At 38.3% G+C, this 21272-nt stretch overlaps 1 protein-coding gene across 1 annotated transcript in view; it reads left to right on the top strand.

The window, feature by feature from the left end:
• The window catches only part of LOC149435300 (dual specificity protein phosphatase CDC14B-like), a 56661-nt gene extending 36408 nt beyond the window's left edge, over nucleotides 1-20253 (top strand). Inside the window, exons 9-15 of the mRNA XM_089662810.1 lie at nucleotides 875-1105; nucleotides 2857-2995; nucleotides 3466-3628; nucleotides 4870-4970; nucleotides 16355-16462; nucleotides 18706-18765; nucleotides 19136-20253. Of these exons, the coding sequence (XP_089518936.1) occupies nucleotides 875-1105; nucleotides 2857-2995; nucleotides 3466-3628; nucleotides 4870-4970; nucleotides 16355-16462; nucleotides 18706-18765; nucleotides 19136-19172 (839 nt within the window). The 3' untranslated portion in view covers nucleotides 19173-20253. The remainder of the gene's footprint in view (nucleotides 1-874; nucleotides 1106-2856; nucleotides 2996-3465; nucleotides 3629-4869; nucleotides 4971-16354; nucleotides 16463-18705; nucleotides 18766-19135) is intronic.
• The last annotated feature ends 1019 nt before the right edge of the window (nucleotides 20254-21272 follow it).

Below are 21272 nucleotides of genomic sequence, written 5' to 3' on the forward strand. Positions count from 1 at the left end.
GGTGGCCAAGGATGTGGGTTGGGGCAGTGGGTTGGGCCCAGGCGACCCGGCGCTTGGGATTTGTCAAGCCCTGCTTTACAACTACTTTAAGGTGTGAAGAGGCCACCATACCCTCCTCTCCAGCAGGTGGCAAATTATCCGGTTGCTTTCATCTAGGACTTCTGGCTAGAACTGATTTCCAAGGTAGCCTATTTTTAGATTTTCACAGCTCTTACTGTGAAGAAGCCTTTTCGTGTGTGGAAGTTAAACCTATTTTTTCCTCTAGTCCTAGTCCTTTTTGAAAGTGAACCTTAAATTGAATACCTTTGCACCAAGTACACTATATGGACCACATATATTTATACATGGTGATTTTATCTCCCTTAATTACCTGTTCTACAACCCAGGAGTTGGGGGGCGGGCAGTGTGGATTGTCATTGACCTGGTAATCTAGCTGTAGAAGAATAACCTGCAAATCTTAGCTTATTTCTTGCTCCAGCAAGCTTCTTTGGCACTGTGTAGCCTGTTTCCCAAAGTCTTTTCTTGAAGGTGCTCCAGCTGATCTGGCAGTAGCATACTGATGTGTCTAGCACAATGCATGACAAATAGCCCCACATTCTATTGTATGTGAGGACAGCGAGGGCCTGCCCACAGCCTGGAATACTAGAGGAAAGGGGTGAGTGCTGGAACGAGGAATAAGGTGCGTATTACAGCTTATTCTTCTACTCCTAGACTTGGCAAGCATGTAGCCTTTGCAGTATTGGGTGGGCCTTGGGTGTGTTTTTGCAGGCAACTTTTGTTTTAGAATGCTTTTTTCAAGTAACATTTGTTTTTCTTTCCCAGCAAAGCTACATCACAATTTATCCATAAATTATTTTATTTTTTTTTTTTCCAGGTTACCCTCATCATGCTCCAGAAGCATACTTCCCATATTTCAGAGCACATGACATTTCTACTGTTATACGTCTAAACAAAAAAATGTACGAAGCAAAGCGGTTTACAGATGCCAGCTTTGAGCATCATGACCTTTTCTTTGTTGATGGAAGTACTCCTTGTGACTCTATATTGAAGAAGTTTTTAAACCTCTGTGAAAACGCAGAAGGTGCTATAGCTGTACACTGCAAAGGTTGGTACATTTTGTTTGAAATTTGTACAGATTCTCCTGTAGTTTTTTCTACACGGCCACCCACTTGGATTGAATGTCCATAAATTCCTGAATCCATTTTCTTCTGTAGCAGTTACATGGTCTACTCCTTGCAGAGTCATTTTGGATAGAGAATACCTAGGCTTGGTTTCTGGTACTTTTTGGAAGTAGTTGTTCTGCTCCTATATTTTACCCTTTTATGGGCTGCCATACAAACTGGCCATAGTTTAGGATTTTAATTGGCGAATTCTTTCAAGTGTTCCATTAAACTGCTGCTCTCATGCACAGCACTGGATTGCAATGGGGTTCAGGTAAGGATGGGTGGGAGGAGAATGAGGGCTAGGGGGGATCCCAGGCACAACAGGTTTTTACCTTTTTAATACATAGAATGCATTAAGATAAAGAAAAACCTTAAGGCTTTACAAACACTTTAACTGATTTATATCAATGGGTAAGTTCACCTTCTGCACCATGTGACAAGTGATACCCATATTTGTGTAACATGCACCAATACCAATAATAGCTGAAAGCTGGAGAGTGACTGTGCAGGAGCCTGAAATTGCATCTGTGATCTGTTGGTCATATGTGCAATACTTTGCAGGCTCCTGTTACCATTTTTAACCTGCATTTATTATTTCAGTAAAAGGTGAACTTTGCCTTTTTATTGTAAATGCAAATAAACTGCTCGCATAAACTATTAAAGGATAAGGTCACCTTAGGGAGCATGTTACACTTGTACGTAGGGTGTGACATACTCCAGTGGTCCCCACCCCCAAGCCCCCCTCTTTGTCCTTCCCTGTGATAGCGGGTGTTGGTTCTTCTTCCTGCACTCGCTGTCACAATTTAAAAATCGTGTGGCTGTGCGAGGTTTCTACCACACCACTGCATCATTCATTCACAACACTGCAGGAATTGACTAAAAGTGCCATCTGCCACTGTGGCAGATGGCTTATAGTTCTCAATTAATTGCAAGGGCGCTGGTGATAGTTCTTTTGATTTTCCTGCTCTACACAGTCTGCCTGTACAGGAGGTATGAGCAGACAGTTATACTGAGCGTCTTCAGGAGCCTGGTATCAGTAGATTACAGGTGCAATGCTTTCCAGGCACCTGCAGGAAAAAATAATACATTTTAATTTTTTTTTTTGTTGTTGTTTTTTTCTCCTTGCAGAAATATGTGCATTATTATTATTATTATTATTATTATTATTATTATTATTATTATTATTATTATTTTATTTATTTTTTTCACAAAAGCTCAACTTAGCCTTTAACTAGAAAAGCAGAAAAAAGAGATATCCGATAACACCTACTTTGCTACTTCTGTTCCACATTTCATCTCACACTGTATTGTTGGAAGAACTAGGTGCACTGCCATGTTCTGATTTCTAGAGCCATTGAATCGATTGAGGTGTCCCCAGGTTTTGATGGCCATTGAGAATCTGCAACAAATGATGATTCATTGCCATTGATCACCAACCAGTGGTGTCTAATGTTCAATTGTAAATGTTTGCTGTGGGTAAGGTCCACAACGTACCAGGATTGCTTTAAATCCAATATTGCTGATACAGTCTTTGAAAGTCTTACTCTGTAAAACCAGATAAGGTTGTACACCAAATAGGTGTGTTGAACATGGTTGGTCACCCTATAGGTTAGGAACTGCAGGTGCTTCTGATATGACTTTCCGAGGATATCTTTTTGGTTAACTTTTTTTTTTTCCCCTCTTTCTTGCTCAGCTGGACTAGGTAGGACAGGTACCCTGATTGCATGCTATATGATGAAGCATTACAGAATGACCGCAGCAGAATGCATTGCTTGGATTCGGATATGTAGACCTGGCTCTGTGATTGGACCGCAACAGCAGTATCTTGTGGAGTAAGTATTGCTGATGAATGGGTACTTTCTCAGTTTAAAGCTCTGTACACAGCAGTAAAAGCAAAGTTTTAAAGCCCCAATGAAGGTAAAAGTGCATATGATTTGACTTTGTAAGTTATCTTGTAAAGTATTTACTTTGATGCAGTCAATTTTTCTCTAGCCATGCTATCCCTGCTAACTGGTTTTCTCTTGAAGCTTCCCAAGTGAGCTGAAAACTTTCCTTTTTATGCCTAAATTCAGTGCACATCATCACATCCATTATGGGAAGGACTCTGTGGCCTTCTGAATCCTCTACCTGTTTCTTTGCTCCTTTGAAAAAAAAAAAAAAATCAGTGTAAACCCAGCTGTTGTATCATATCAATTTTAAAAAGTTGCCAAGGGTAGTTTAATTTGGTTAATGATCACTAATCGTTCCATTTTTATGACCATGACTGTATTTTTTTTTTTTTTTTTTTCCATGTATTTTACAGCAAGCAAGTGAGCCTTTGGATGGAAGGAGACATTTACCGCAAAAAACAGAGAGAGCAGGAAAATGGAAACAAAGTGTCAGTGACATTTATACTTTCTGGAGTAGATGACATTTCTCTTCGGGATGATATGAGCAAAGCTTCTGGCAAAGAAGACATTGAATTGGTAATCTTCTGTAAACATGTGACATCAGGCCATTTCGGAATCCTCATTGTAACTACAATTTGCAGAGAACAAGTCACAAATGACGCTGTTCAATGCTGTGGGTGATGTTAAAGGATAACTAAATCCAAGAACAAAAATTTTAATATATTGCACCTTTTAGTCCTTACATGTGGTAGCTGTATTTTTTTACACTCACTCTAAAATAAGTTACACACATCGCTATTTTTCTCGGAGGAGGGATCAGGATCTAATAGACCCCAGGTCTTTCCATAAAGAGGACCTGTTGCTTTCCAAGCTATCACAAGGGTTCATCTCTTTTGATGACGATAAAGATGAATGGAAAGTAAAATACAAAAATTTTAAATTAAAATAAAAAGAATTTAAAAATTGAAAGCACCCGTCCCCTTGTGTCTACATGCAAACACACACGTAGGTCCCGCGCACCTATAAACCGTGATTGCACAACACGTGAGGTATTGTAGCAAATGTCTCAGTGAGAGCCATAATTTTAGCACAAGAACTCACATTTAACTCGGTACTGGTAACCTGTAAAGAGGAGGTGTGTGTGTGTGTGTGTGTGTGTGTGTGTTTTAACGCAATGCTAATGGCGATTTTTAGGTACCATAGTTTGGCACCATTTCATGGGTGTGTGAAATTTTAAATCTTGAGCTGCTCGGTATCTATTTTACTCATTGCAACATCTATTTTACCAAAAAATTGGGTTTTAAGTTTGTGCATTTAGGTGTATTTTTCCAGAAAATTTTGTGGAAAAAACAATAGATGTTCGTCTCTCTTCCTAACTGGGAAATGTAAAGACTTTCCAACTCCTACTTTGGAACCCCTGTCCTTTTGAAGGTTATTCATACCACATTGGTATAAACGGTTACAGGAGTTTGGCTCCCACAAGCTATTTGGCTGATGCTATTTGTCATATTTTCTCTGTGCAGTGCTTCCTGGATGGACCAGATTGATTCTGAGTGACCAGCGCTGTCACAGTGAATCTATCTGGCTAATCTCAAACACTGTATGGAGAAGGGAGAAGAGCTGGGATTTCAAATTCCCAGACCACTGGATCAATTAGAGGGGTGCTGATAACTGATTACACTTTTAGGTATCATGATAAGCCTTTTCCTGCATGCTTCGAATTGTTAGGTATACTGGATTATGCACCCAAACTGCTGTAAAGTTTCCTTGTTTTCACTCCTACCTTTTTTTTTATGTTTTTGTTTCTGTTTTTACAGTACAGTGATGATGAAGAAGCCAATGGTGTTACCCAGGGCGATAAGCTCCGTGCCTTGAAGTGCAAGCGACAAACAAGAACGTCAACGTCGGCTCCATTGTCGTAAGTTTCTCACAATGATAAAGCTAGTATTAGGCCATGCTGGTTCTGTGCCAATACTGCAGAATATATTTTTAAACTTGCTCTACAGATTGAAAGAATCCTGTAGTTCAAATTTAAACAAAAGGTTGTAGTGTATGCGTTCTTTATTGAAGAATGTAGTGCTTACCTGCCTTTCTAAACACCTTTTTTGAAGGCTTTAGTGTCTAGCCATCCAGAATGATGTCCTCCACATTGTAACTAGATAACAGAAGGTAGATTATTATGAGCTCAAACATTTTGAAGGCATCTACTACTGGAGGTGTATGTGCAGAATGTGGCTTGGGTGTATGAAGCTTGCTTATGGGGCCTGTCACCATCACTGGGGATAGGGTAGATTATGCCACTAAAATCCTGTGGAGTTTGGACAGTCTGTTGGGGGATAACACTTAGAATAATGCATTTTGACTTGATTTTTGTCCTGGTTTGCCTGTGTTTTTTTTTTTGTTTTGTGGTTTTTTTTTTTTTTGTTTTTTTTCTGGCTTTGGCTGCTGATTTGATATAAAATGACTGCTTATTTTCATGGTCTGTCATGTACTGATCTGTAACTGGCTATTGTTGGTTTGTGATTTGGTAGCTAACTTTAGGTAGTGATTTTTCCTAATCCTTTTGAAGAACAGGAGTCTATATTTGGCTTATATCTTTTAACCTAACAGTTGAGATTGTTTGAATGAAGTTGGGGTTATCAAGTGTTTTTATTATCTTTGGTGTGGCTCACCAAAGATAATAAAGAATTGAAATTTCAGGATTGCAGACTTCTAGGCCGTCTGTCAGACTGCATCTTAATGTCTCAGGCAAAAGTCTTGTCTTTTTAAAGTTTTGTGTTTTTGCTTTCCCAGGGCAAAGTAACCAGTCCATTTCAATGTCTCCCACAAGCTGGATATACTTGCCTTCCCTTTTACTTCTTTCTCCCAGAATGCAGCATCTGTTTGATGCGCTACAGTTCACCAGACACCAGCAATGTCACATATAAGCTCCAGCAAGAGTGACAGAGCTTGACACTGGGTTTTTATTTTTTAGTTTTGTTTGCTCTTAAGTGAAACTGTAGCTTTACTGTGCATGGAATTGGCACTGGTTCCCTTTTTAAAGTTAGTTTCCATAAATTTTTACAATTCAGCATGAATACCGGCCATATAGGAAGTTGCACTTTACACTTAAAAGGTTCACACGCTGTCATAGGCAGCAGAAGTCACAAATCCTAAAGACAAAATCTATAGTGTTTTTTTTTTTTTTTTTCTTTTCCCCCCATTTTTGGATAGAGTAAGAGGACTATAACCCCTCTCAGATTCCCTTTCTTCCTGTCCCATAGGCAAAAGAGAAATGCAAAGAAATCCCTGCAAATTAAATGAATCTCTTGGGGACTTCCAGGTCACCATAATTAGTGTTCCTATTGGACAATTTCCCTCTGTTATTTTTCTGGGGACAACCCAAAATTTGGAATTTTTACTTTCACTGTTTTGTGGTAATTGGTAAACTGTACAGATAGGGTGAATCTGCCTAACTGGGACACCGACCATGAGTAAAAATCTAATAGGTGTTTTAATCCATCTCCTCTCTGTCCAGAACTTAAAAAAAAAATTGTTTGCCTTTTAGTCATACTTTCAGGAGCAAATGTTCCTCCTTGACCTAACTCTGGTTACACCAGTCCATTCTTTAAAGTAAACCTGATCTTGGCTAATGTTTCTAAAGGTAATATTACCATTGTGTGACCTGCAAGTGCCTGTGTTTGTTTTTAAACTGATCTATGTGCCCTTGTGGAGCTCAATGGATCCTAGGTCCAGGCTTTACATGGATCCTCAACTACTGACTAAATTGAAATCCTGCTCCGTTTCCTATCTGAAAGTCAGGATAGTGCAGGGCTTAATTTCCATTTGGGCAGCAATCATATGTTCATGTAAAGCTCTGGACCTTAAATCCAAAGGACTTGCATACGGACATGGGACCTTGATCTACATACCCTGTATCTACTTTTAGGTTCCACCAAGGGCCCTGAACTTCAGCATTTACCTTAGTAATATTTTGGCCAAGATGTGTTTAATTTTAATGTTTGCCAATACTTGCATTAGGTCAAATTTTCCTTTAGCAATCTTGTTACCCATCAGTGTCACTTTTTTTTTGGTTTTTTTTTTTTTTTTTTTTTTTTTAAATTTTATTGAAGTAGAGTTTAAAACCAAATTCTCTGTTTTAATTTTGGGTCTTGACCTGCCTTGTTTTACATGTACCACATATTTTTAGGTAACGTGTTTTTAATTTTATTAGTAAAATATGTAGTATTTGAATTGTGCAACAGCAATCATAATTTTTATATGTGGAAATTTTTTTCAGACTCCCCTATTCTGACAATTTATCTTCTTGTTGGATTTTTATATATATTTTATATTTATATATTTTTTTTTTATGTTGCAGTGAGTGCATCTGTTGGTTAACCCTTTCTTTCAATTGTGCAAGAGTAATTGTGACCTAACAAAAATCTGAAACTGGATTAACCTTGTTTGTTTAAAGTACAACTGTGGCAAGGCTATGGGCATGTAACTCTCTTTTTTTTTTTTTTTTTTTTTTTTTTTTTTTTTTTACAAATTCTTAACAGTCAGCAAATGTGCTTTTTAAGCAAGACCTCACTGTCCTCTGTAGGTGAAAACACTGTTGACCAATTTGTCCTCCAAGTTCACAAAAGGAATGAAGTTGTTTTAGTTTGACCTGAGCACTCTGAACTGCAACAAAGAGCAAGGGCGCAGACGAAATGAGCAGATTAGAAGGATTTACGGGGGGAGGCCTAACAAACTAATAGGAGACAGTGAAAATGTTTAGAACTGCCTTAGAATTTTGAGAGTGATTGCTTCATGGTGCCTGCAGTTATGGAGGTCAGTGATTGTTTTTAGATACATTTACTATTGTTACTAATACTGTATATACCTAGTTAAACTTAAGTAGCTTTGCCACAGTTTTACGTTTAAAGTTTATTACAGTCATGTTTTGTCCTTGTTTTCGTTATATTGTCCCAAGTTTGGCCCATACATTTGCAGAGCTTTTGGTCTTGGACAGTCTGTGCTGTCCGGTCAACTCTTTGAGGGCCTTGAGCCTTTAAGTTTTTTTTTGTGATTTCTGAATAAACAAATTATTTACATGAGGCAAGACTCAATGAATCTACAATCCACACCCGATTTATCTGGAGTCTGTGTAAATTTTACTTTTTTATTATGTAATTTAATGATTGCTTAAAGTGGAACTGAGCAGCAGTAATTCTTTAGGCGGTCAGCTGTTCGGCCTCTACAAATTCGACACAGTGCCTATAAATCAAGAGTAACTGAGCATGTGCAGAGTAGGGGAAGACCGTGTATTACAAGATTGTAAACTGTATAGGCACTTAATTTTAATGTTTTTATATTGCTATTTCTGCAAAAGGGGCCAGCCTGAAGTGATGTAGCAGGACTTAATTTTCTGACTAAAGTACCACTTTAAGCCTGAATAGTTTGATTATTGCCTAAGCCCAACCAAAACGGTCTTTCCGTATGGAAGTGCATATTGGTAAAAAGGCTTATGTAGAAGTGAGAACCTCATAGACCTGCTGACTTTTTTTGAGACCTATGCGTGTCAGGTCATGCAGTATAATGAATTCAACCCAAACTTAATGAAAAATGGCTAGACTCAGGAAATAGGTGACCCAGGAAATGGGTGCCAATTGTTTTTTTAATACTATTTATTCATATCAGTCCATGCTCTCAAGGAGCTTACAATCCTCTCTCACATACATACGTACTCTTGTTAGGGACAATTTCTAAACCGGAACCAATTATTTTGTTTCATTAAAAGAATCTCTAAATGCAAAAACAAAAAATGTAATGTATTTCAGCTTACCGAACCTTAGATGTGGCAAATTTGTTTATTGCTTTTTTTTTTTTTTTTTTTTTTTTTTTCTTCAGGCATTTTATTTTTTCACCTGGTAATTCTGCAGAAAACACCCATCCTGTGCTTGGATGGTTATGCTTGCTCAACCACTGCTTTCACAATAGAGGCAGTGGAAATCACTTTTTTTTTTTTCTTTCCCTTACATTTCATTGTAGATGGGGGTATTGGATGTTTAGAAAAATAACATTGTTTGGGCATAAAATTGAGCTCACAGAAAGTGATAAACACTGCACTTCTCTCATGATCAACAGGTATTTTTTGTATTTGCTGAAAAATGTTTTTAGTTTGGAAAATAAGCTCCACCACAAGGTCGATAAGCTGCAATATATTGCTTTTGTTTTTGGGTTTAGATTTCCTTTTAACCAAAGCTGTGTCTGTCTCATAATGTTGCCCTCAAAGACTTGCCAATAAAGATCAATCACATATCACTGCTATTGCACCATCAACAGCATACCAAGCCCTGCTTCTCCATCTCTATTTGTGTTCTTCCATCTTTTCCCCTTTTAGATGGGCCCTAGCTATGCTGTTCTCTACACTGTGTGGCATAATCACCTGGTGGATTGTGTGGGGCTCCCCTCTGCCCTTCCTGCTATTCTGTTTTGATGGTTTAAGAACATAATAGCCTTCAAGACCATGGTAAAATGGCTAGTGTAAGTGCCCCATTAGATGTGTTCTGTCATATGTGTCAAGTGCATGAGCTTTGTCTGCTTTCCCCTGCTTTTTCTTTCACTGTTTTAATGTTAAATAAATTTAACAATGAATTAAAATATTACTACTTTGCAACAGTAAATGCCGGTTCACAAATTTTCGGATTGGATGCAGTTTGAGCCGCATCCAATCCTCATGACATGTGAAATAAAATTTTCTTCCTATGGTGTTTGTTCACATATGTCCAGAGCACTGGCAGCGCAGATTCAGTGCGGTTTGAAAAAGAGTCCTGTACGATTTCTGAGCAGTGTGTTCAGGTGAGGGTTACAGGCTATTGACTTCTATGGGAACCGTTTCTAAACCGCATATGTGTGAACAGGATAAAATCCTGAGCTAATCCTTTCCTGAACCTGATGTAAACCTGACCAGCTGAACAACTACGGTGTGAATTAGCTGTGAAAGCTGAGCTTCAATCCTCACCCCACATGTGTGAATCAGCTCTTAGACCCTCAGACATTCTAATTTTTATCTGACCAAGGCATCTGCTATTCTGTAAACATAATCCACAGTATAAATAGTGAAAAAGTAGTGCAAACACCTTACAGTGTTAAACTAATAATATGAGCATGCATACGTCATGAAAGGGACCTAAGTAACCTCTCATACTCGTAAATTGACAATGACATAAAAATCAAAAACCTAAAGAATGAAATACTTATACCACATAAATACATTTAAAATGAACACATAAACTATGATCCCTATGATAAAGGGATTCCTATGATTAAGCCAGGATATGATGAAACACGTCAGGGTGTGATGGTGCGGCTGACCGGAAGTGCCGTGGTCCGTAGACCGGACGTGACATGGCGGCGTTTGCTGGATGATCCGATGGGGGTGAGAGCACCATGCGGTTCCAACTAACCCTTCACAATTAACGTATGGGCTTGTTTTTTAATGCTGCATTGTAAGTGCAATTTTTTTAAGCAATAAACTCCAATTTATTGGGTAATACACCATTGGAGCGGTTCTTGTTTCTGCTTCCTTTACATGATACAGTGGAAAGTGGAATAGCTAATATATGGAGGATTGAATCATTTGGGCAACTCGTAGTGATATATCTGTGGGTGACCTCCCAGCACACATCATTGGAATTATTCTTTCTTGCTTGCATTTATGATCCATTTGGTGAGTGTACACCCGAGTGGGGGATACACTGAGAACACGGAAGGATACACAATTTTTTTTCATCACGGGACTTTCTATTTTAGTTTATTATCTTATTTAGTTCTTGGATATGGACTTTATTTTTTATTAGAATGAACACATAATTAGTGTTTATTTTTTTGTGTTTTTAATTTTTATTTCATTTTAATGTATTGATGTGGTATAAGTCTTTCCTTCTTTAGGTTTTTGAATTTTTATGTCATTGTCAATTTACGAGTGTGAGAGGTTACTTGGGTCCCTCTCATGATGTATGCATGCTCATATATTATTATTAGTTTAACACTGTAAGGTGTTTGCACTATTTTTCACTATTTATATTGTAGATTATGTTTGAAATTCAGAAAATTACTTTAAAGTTGCAGCACATATTTATTAATAGGAGTCAGATTTTGGCGCAATAGAGTGATGTTGAGCAATATCCGTATACATCTGCTATCCTGTGCCTCCTCCTTTTTTTTTTTTTTTTTTTTTTTTTTTTTTTATTATTTAGAATGTCCTGCCCTTTAAAGATTACACAGTTAATCTCCATAGTTAAATAGATAATCAAAAAAGGTTCTAACAGCTTCTCCAGTCACGACGTCCTACCTTCTGACATCTACCAGGGTATGCTGTATACTTGGAGAATGTTTGTCCATTGTACAGTTTTGGTGGTGCATTGTTTTATGGAATGCCTGTGGTTTGTGTATTTTATCTTTTTAGTTTTTCAGTCATAGATGTGTTCTATGGTATTTTCCCTGTAGAGAAACCATACTGTTGTCAGAGTTCATTAACAAATATACATTGGTCACTTTGACCAAGCAAACACATGGCTTCCGATTTTCTTTGCAGCTTGAATTTGTCCATAATGAAGGAAGCTCTTAAATTGTCCATGACTAGTAAAGAATCCGTTCTTGCTTCTAGTGGGTAATTGATAGGGCTCTTATGTCCCTGCCACACCCCATATTTGAAGGCAATGTTGTGGAGATGGCAAAATGCTATTGGGGTACAGTTTGATCCTCTTGAGGAGTATATTGATGAACTATAAAGTTGACCTATTTACAAGCGTTTTAAAACTGTTAAAAAGTGGGATGCAGTAATTTTCCTTAACTGCCAGTTTTTGGGATAACGGCACTACATTTCAATATTCAGGGGTCATAGCGTCTTTTTGGCTTTATTAAGCATAATGGGTTAATCCACCTAAAGTGATATATTCAGTTAGGGTGATTTGGGGAGACTTTGGATTTTTATATGGGCCGTCCATAATATTAAATCTATACACAGACCAACAGGGAGTGGGATGATGACCATAGCAGGTCTGCAGAGATCTCAACAATAGCCCTTGAGGGGTATATTTAAACAGTTGGTGGGATTAAAGTGTATGTAAAGCCAGAACCTTTTTTTGTTCCCCTCCTTTCTTCTTCTTTTTTTTTTTTTTTTTTTTTATTATCTTTGCTACTTTTTAAGCTTCAGTTGCTGCGGACACTACACTTACTTTTGATAATAAAGTGAACCTCTCTTATCCAGCCCATCAGCGCAGGCCCCATAAGCTACCAGCATGTCCTCCTTGCATGGGATCGGAGTTTCAGACATTTCCTACAATCCTGCTTCAACTCAGGACAATGTCATAGCCCATTTGTCATTCCACAATGCTGTAGGGTGCCTCTGTTGACTACGCATGTCAGTTGCTGGAACATTAGTGATACAGAATCAGTGACGCACTTTGTGTAGCTGAAAATCCTCTTGGTCTTTGGTAGCCAAATAGTACTACTAATAGGAAGTCTCTGTAATGTCTCTGGTGTCTTTGCTCTTAATTTTCAAGCAGCCTTCCATACAGGTTCATTCATTTCTGGAATGCATTCACAGTAATTGCTTTCATTTTTTTCTAATATCTCCCATTTTGTAATGTTGGATAACTGCTTTAATGTAGTAATACAGATTTTAGATGTCTGTGTACAGTGTTATATTTTGCTTTTATTAGCACATTGTTCATATTTACTATTGTTTAAAAGGGCTGTTTAAACTAATGTTTAAATATGTTTTTTTTATGCATGGTGATATTGGTCCAGCTCGCAATGTGTTCTCTGGTTGGATGAGGTGGAGATTGTGCTGTCACCTCCCCACCTCATCCATTCAGAGAACATTTTGCTTTCATTGAGAAAATACAGCATTCTCTGAATGGTACCCTACTAGTCGTTTTCCACAGGCATGGCACCTGCATATTTACATTGACACATTTACATATAAGCTGAACCAATGTAACTGTGCAAAAAAGAGCCATGCTTAAACTTGGCTTTAAGGGAATCAGACTGGTATTACCAAACTACAAGTGCAAACAAAATTTACAGTGTTTTTAATACCCACTGCTAAATTGCAACAACAGCTTTTGTAATAAAACATAGCAAAGTGACCTTTCAGGGAAATGTATGCCAAGATGAGTATTTAGACCGGGGTGGGCAAACTTTTTGACTTGAGGGCCGCAATGGGTTCATATATTGGACCCGGGGGCCGGACCAAGAGTAGATGAATGATGTGTATGTGTCATCCATAGTAAGTATAGTAATATTCCCCCATAGTAATCCCCCCTATAGTAATTCATCCCCGCTATTAATTCATTCCCCATATTAAGTCCCCAAGTCCCCCCCTGTGTCAATTCACTTACCTTTGCTCCGCACGTTCCTCTCGCCGTGTTCCCGCGCCGTTCCGGTGTAGCATGAAAATCTGTCTCCTGTGAGGATCTGTCCCCCTCGACGTATCTGCGCATGTGCCAGTTTCAGGCATTAGCAGCCGATCGGCGATCTCCGGCACATGCGCAGATACGTCGAGGGGGACAGATCCTCATAGGAGACAGATTTTCATGCTACACTGGTCTTCAGGGCGGACTGTGAGAGGAGCCTAGCGGGGGCCTAGCTCCGCGGGCCGGATTAAAAGGTCCGCCGGGCCGTAGTTTGCCCATTGCTGATTTAGACTGCCATTGCTGTCTGTTCAGTGCAAAAGAACAGGTTTAAGTTCCAGCTCCATTACCTGCACATTTATTTATTTCAGGTAGTTGTATAATGCTGTCAATTTACACAGCGCTTTACATATATGTTGTACATTCACATCAGTCTCTAACCCTCATGGGGCACAACCTAATGTCCCTAACTTACATTCATACACATACTAGGGACAATTTAGACAGGATCCAATTCACCTACCAGCATGTCTTTGGATATGTATACCTTCCCTTCACTCCCTTGCAACTCATATTCAGCCACCATACACGAGGGGTCTGTGTAAGCTCCAAGTTGTCTTGTAACATAGGTAGGGTCAGGATTCTTTCTTCACACCCTTGTCACCACCCTGGGGCCTGTTTCTTGGCACACAGTGGACAAACTGAGAAGTGAAGGTGAATATTTGCTGCTGTTGCGGGTTAACGTGTTAAAACCATAAACCCATCCCACTTGTATTTCTATATTCTGCAATCAACGTCCTTCAAAAAATCCTATGTGTAGTATGTTAATAATAAACATACATACATACAGAGATCTTGTCACGCGAGAATAAAGAACTTCTTTGCATTTTATTAAGTTGGCCTAGCATGGATAGAGATATATGAAAGGTACACAGCTGGTAAAAAGCTGATGGCTAGGTTTTAGTGGTCTCTCATAGGTTATGTAATGTAAGCAAGTTTGTTTCTCAGTCTACTGTGGAGAACAACAGATTGGCAGCTCATCTGCTACCTGGTACCCCGATTTACACATCTTTACCCCTTCATCCCCCAAGCCTTCAGCTTGCAAAGCAGGATGTAGACTGTAGCATGTGCTGGCAGCGTGCAGACTGGCCAGCATGTGTTCTACTCCGCTACACCTCCTGTAGCCCTCACTGCTCAGGTAATTTTATTTTTGGACAAACACAGCAGCATTGTTGAATATCTTGGCCTTCATTGGAAACCTAAGAAATTTTGTTTAATACACCTGTATGATGATTATGTTGCATGTCTAAATCAAGGACACAAGTAGATTTCTCTATCTTCTATGTGGTTTTTTTTATCCCAAATTGACCAATTCATTCTTCGATTCATAAAATCAATTAATACTCTTAGAACATGGATCATTTCTCAAAACAGACCTATGGCCCGATACCTCTTTTTGGAAACTTCAGGTAGTAGTAAGAGGTCAGGAAAAAACCTAGAAGTAAAGAGGACAATCTAGCAGGAGATTGTCCAGGAGGCAGAGGGAAAATAGATGGTATCCATATAAGCAGCTAAAATCACCTTTTTATCTTCCAAGTTCCTTTTTTAAAAGCAACCACATGAGCAAATGAACATCTTATTATTTTTTTGTAGGAACAAAGTAATTCCCAACTACAGTTCTTAAAAGAACATTTTATTGTTACGATTGCTCTGATATTTAGGTTAGGATTACAGGCCCACTTTAAAAAAAAAAAAAAAAAAAAAAAAAAACTTCTCAAGAAAAATTTAGGCGGGCCATCACTGATGTCTTGTTTTTGAAAGTTTTAGTGCTGTCATCCCAATCCTCCTACTTGAAAAGTTATTGATTTGGAGCAAACCTGTTTATATACAGAGCAAGGCCACCTGATATGCCTACATCTTTTCTGGGTCAGTATTTCAGTAGTTTAAGCAAGTATATTAAATGACCGCACCAAAGCTTTGGGACTTTCAGCAGTAGCAGCTCCCATATTTCTTGTATGTCCTGTAAAGCTGATCTGTCCTAATTCATCTGGATCACATAATGAGGTTTACGGTCTATAAAACCTACTATATTTGAATCCAGGTGGGTGTTGCTAACTTTGTATAAAAACACCCATTTATCCAAACACATGCCTTTTTTATAACCCAAGTGAAATATTTAGTACCATTTTATTTTAATTAATGTGCACTGCTACAAACACCTGTTGGAATACTGTGGAAACTGTAGTTAGTTTCCAATAATATAAACTCTTAAATTTTCTTTCATGTCCACATCTCAATTTCTAGAGGTAAATCTTTTTGTGATATGATTCGCGTCTTACTTGTAACACTGCACTGGCAGACTTTAATGCTTAATTACTGTTTTTACCACCTTGTGTATTGTCATGGAAGAAAAATTCTAATACTGCCCATTTGAGGTCTCTTCAAAGCTTGGAGGGCACAAAGACTGAGAGAAATCTATGTATTTCTATCTATGTAATCTATGCTATGTATTGTGAAACAAAGTAGGAACTTCCATATGGAATGGCAAAGGCTTATGGGTGAAAGTATTGATTGCCTGATGTAAATGATTTGTAAGAGTAACCTGTTGGAAATAATGCTAGCCTCCAATGCACAAGTACTGATGAAGCTATATGCACCAAGTTTTGTCTGTAATATAGCATTCCCCTAACATTCGAATGTTGGTGTGGCATTATCAGGAAAAAAATCAAGTCTCTTGTGAAAAGTGACATTATGTAATGTATTGGTGGTACAATTTTTATAGATATGCTTTTGAAAGCTCAATTTCTGATGTTGGATTTGTTAGTCCATATTTAAAACCTCCATCAGTTTGTGCACTTTGCACACAAGGTGTGTGTTATTCAGGCCACATCACTGTATTCTATTTTGACCTTTTCAGAGTAATTCTGCAGTCCAGTGTGCAAAACCCCAGATCAGATTTAACTGGCAGTTCATCCTTTTCAAAAAGGACCACCAGGTCTTCTGCAGGGAGCAGCACATTGAGAGGGTAAGCTTGTACTTCCCATCCTAGCATGTCAATGGTCTTGGTCTTAAGAGGCTTAATTGTGGAGACCTGATTTGAGCATTTGTTTTTAGCCATTTAAGGTGGAGGTGGAAACACTTGTAGATTTATAATGCACACTTCAGTTTTATCTGGAGCTCATAATGGGTAGTTGCTTTCTCCAGTAAGAAGAGGCAACTCTCATTGATACGTTTTCACTTTGCTTAGATGTACTCTGCTTTAATATAGTCAACTTCCCAGCATATGTTGCAACTATATAGTCAACTTCCCAGCATATGTTGCAACTATATAGTCAACTTCCCAGCATATGTTGCAACTATATAGTCAACTTCCCAGCATATGTTGCGACTATATAGTCAACTTCCCAGCATATGTTGCGACTATATAGTCAACTTCCCAGCATATGTTGCGACTATATAGTCCACTTCCCAGCATATGTTGCGACTATATAGTCAACTTCCCAGCATATGTTGCGACTATATGACTCTAAGGTTTATAGACCATTCACAGGTTACTGTGATATTAAATTAGTCAGTTGTACGGTTTAAAGTACAGAACCCAAATTGCATAGTTTTACACCTAATAAATACATTTTCTTCTTGTGTAACCTTGTAAAATGAGTGAGAGCCTCAGGGCAATTTTTTTTTTTTTTCTCATATTTCTAGGTTTCTGTACTTCTCTTTTGAAAAGCATTCAGCTGGGTTTTTGTTTTTATCTGGGAGTCAATTTAATAGTGAAGTCTTCTTCACACTATAGTGCTTCTAAACCATGGACGAAACAAGTGGTTTTCGAGCAGCTTGTAATATATTTTATTTTTCGGAAAAAAATATCTGTTGTGTTTTAGGAAACCATATAAAAACTGCAGTATGCATTATACTTTAGCCCTCATGCACACTTGACGTTTTTACAGCTGCTTCTTTTGACAGGTGTTTTTTTTTTTTTTTTTTTTTTTTTTTTTTTTTTTTTTTTTTCTTCAGTCAATAAACCCCCCATCATGTTATCCTATGTGTCCATGCACACACAGGCTGTAATCCAGCAGTTTTTGGCAGGAACCCCCCAAAACTAGAGTGTTTCTAGAGGAGTTTTTTAGCTGTAAAAATGCTCTAACGCTGGAAAACGTGGCAGCAAGCGGTAAACCTGGCATTTTTGGACTTTTTTTTTTTTTTGACCAAATAAAATGTAATTTTTTTGTAAAAAAAAAAAAAAAAAAAAAAAAAAAAACCACGCTAAAAACACAAAAGCAGAAAATGCCACTAATCGTGGTAAAGGGCGCTAAACGCTAATGCAAAAACACTGCAAGTCACGTTTTTAACATGACTTAACGCTGGTAACGTTAGCGGTGTAATCAAAATGTCCAGAGTGCATGAGGACTTATAGTTGCACTCCAGGCAAACTGCTAATGGTTCTACCTGCTAAAGGATTTGTATTTCTTCCATCCACTCTTGATATTTCCACAGCAAATCTAGGTGGATAGTGCATCCTTTTTCTGTTATGTTATGACTGTGGAAGAGAGACGGTAGTGTCCTCTTTACACCACTCAACCTTCTGATTGGACATTAAAAGAGCAGCAGCAGTCTGATGAGGTCATCTCCCTACACACTCTGTGCTTCTCTTATTAGCATGTTCCTTGTCAGTTCCTTTGCTTGCAGTATATCTAATGGCCTCCGGGTCCTGCCTGACCCTCTTCAGTCTGGGTGCTGCTGTATAGGGGATTGCAGGAGACTGTTATCAAGTTAAATTCAGATGTTCTATTTGCCTGGTGTTCAGCTTCAAATATTCGGTGCCAAAGTAGAAACGTCTAACTGTAATTTGTATGCATTTCCGCATAGTATGTTTTCCATTTAAAAGGGTTGTAAAACTATGTTCTAGTTTGTGGGATTTGAACTCTTTTTAGCAGCCTAGGGCCCCATATAGGATTCTAGATTGCTTGCTTAGAACATGTCAAATAGCAGCAGCATACATAGAATATATTGTGTGCTGTCAGTACCCTTTGACACGCTGGTTGCTTTTAATTTTCTACTTTTGAAATTGTTGTGATTATTTTAGTTTTTGATTAAGCATTTTCTGTTTTTTGGGGGTGTGTTTTTTTTTTTTTTTTTTTTTTTTTTTTTTTTTTTAATACCCGATATCCTCTATTAATCATTTTACTCCCTCCTTGAAATTTCTCATAACAATGAGGCTTTCGCTTGTTTCATTACTTGTTACCATTCTTTCTACTTTCCCCACAGTGTGATTCCTGAGCGGAAGAAAAGGATTGCTTTGCACCAAATGCGCTTAATGAAATTATGGTACTTGCCGGGCTCTGCTGCTCTTTTGCCTGCAATATGTGCTAGATCAGCTCTTTCAGCTTTCCTAAATCCGCTTGTCTGTGCCGCTCTTAAACTAATACCGCAATATTTGATTTGTACCAAGAAAATCATAAGTCTCTTGTTTTCTGCACTTATTTAGAGTGTTGTTAGTTTCTCACAAGTGTGTTGCTTGGTGTAGTTTTGTGTGTGTTTTTTGTGTTTTTTTTTTTTTTTGTTTGTTTTTTTTTTTAACTTTTTAAATACTTTAATTTTGTAATTTCACCAAACATTTAGTCTTTTATACAGTTTTCTGTATGTTTGATGGTCATTGTTTTGGATTCTAATCCGCTGATATTTCACTTTTTAACAGCCACACTGTTCCACGTGCTCGGACAGTGCTACGATAAGATGAGCTGGAGCAGAAGAAGGTCTTTTAAAATGAAGAAGGAATAAATATCTTTGAAAGAAAACAGACTTCCCAAATTGTAGAATACAGAACCTCAGTTTGCCTTTATTTAACCCTCCATGTAAAGGATCCACTGTTATACATCTGCTTTCTCACCAGCAGCCAGAGCTATCCATCTCTCTAGCCTATTGCTGTCTACGTGTCCAGTGCTTATTAGATACTCCAGCATGCAGTAGACCATTGCCAGCATGCATATAGCGATGGCAATCATATCAGTGTATTTCAGTGGGACCCGAGCACTTTGTTACCAGGTGTGTGGTGTTCATCTATGTGCTCAAAGGATTTGACATCATACTTCACATTCCATTGTCCTTTCATTTATTTTTCCTTGTTTTAAAAGGAGACTTTTCATATTCTATTGTGTGTGCGTATGTATATACAGTACGCTACCCAGTTCGTTTGATCTCATGATACCAAAGGATGCTCTTTTTCTCCCCCCCCCCCCTTTTTTTTTCTTTTTTTTTTTTTTTTTTTTAAATGCGGAAGGTGGATGACGGCTGTTCCAGTGGTAACTGCTAGGGACCCATGTAATAACTGCATGTAACTGGAAATCTTTCAGCTAAATGTATTTAATTTGAAACGTCGGGACTTATTTGGACTAACCTTTTATCCAGATTTTTATACAGTCTGAAATATTTTTTTCCATTTTTTTTTTTTGTTCCTTTTTATTTGATAACTTTGTATGGCGTGCTAACTTAAAAAAAAAAAAAAAAAATCACAGGTATGTTTTAACTAATTTTTTTATTTTTTTTTTTTTTTCTTTTTCTTTCAATGAAGGATCTTGTTTATGGTGCATGGTGTAACTAGTCCATATGCAAAGCAAGTGCAACCACTCACAGTCCCAATTTACTAGAACTAAGAGGACACTATAAGGATTGAAACTTGTTGACTAAGGCTGTACCCTTGACATTGAAGGCCAGAGATTTTATTTTTAACTTAAAACCAAGCATTCTGTTTTAATATAAAAAAAGAAAAGTAGACCATATATAGCTAGCAAAAATAAAAATTTTTACCCAAGTTGATTATACCATAACAAGCAGTTCTGTTAGTCATAAAGCTGTTCTCCGGGTAGAAATCTATTTATTTTTAAACCTGTGTTCTGTACGGTGCGCTTGGCTCCTTTTCTGTCTTAATCAAAAATGCTGAATGCAAACTCTGCTTGAGACAGTGTTTCCTATTAAGGAGACTATCCTATCTCTGTGCTGGGTGATCAGTCTCCTTTAAAGTGGTACTGAAGAAGAAAAAAATACATTTATGATCAGGCAGGACCTTTTATTGCAGAAGAAATTTCCTATGTCCCTTCTGCCAAAAAAACAAAAAAAAACAAATTTACACCAACACGGGAGCTTGTGGATGTTGCATCTTTAGAGCGCAAGTGAGTACTTGTGGACTTTAGTTCCACTTTAAGGTCCCCTGCTAGTTTGTGACATGCCTATATGATGTATGGTGTCCTGCAGACTCCTTATTCCTGCACTGCTGAAAGCCGGGTTATGGTCAAAAGCTAGGATTAATGCCCATCCCTGCAAAAAAGGTTTTATATTTAAAAATACTGTGTTTCCCCGAAAATAAGACTGTCATATTTTTTTTTTGCTAAAAAAAAAAAACACACTAGGTCTTATTTTCAGGGTAGATATTTTTTTTATTTTTTTTTAATGTCCAGGTGTGGACGGGGTGCAGAGGTGAACTGCAGGCAGTTATGGATGAGGGTTACTATGGACAGGGCCAGCTGATGACAGTTGTGAGCTTCAGTCAGGTGTTGCAGGGGTGAGCTGCAGACAGGGTGCAGGGGTGAGCTGCAGACAGGGTGCAGAAGTGAGCTTCGGGTCCTATCTTCCCACACAGGTCACCAGGCGCACTCACTCACCACTCCACCTCTTCCCCCTGGCCGGTGATCACCCCTGGGGCACTGGCTTCCATGCCTTATGGTGCAGAATGAGATGCCCCGCCCCACCTCTAAACACACTGCACCCTCAGATATCTGTTCCTTCCCTGTCCCACAGTGAGTACAGAGGTAGGGAGGTTCTGTAGGAGCGGATGGTGC

This window comes from Staurois parvus, unplaced genomic scaffold (genome assembly GCF_062004578.1).
Source record: "Staurois parvus isolate SC_StPar_1 unplaced genomic scaffold, SC_StPar_1.0 ptg001555l, whole genome shotgun sequence".
NCBI lineage: Eukaryota > Metazoa > Chordata > Amphibia > Anura > Ranidae > Staurois > Staurois parvus.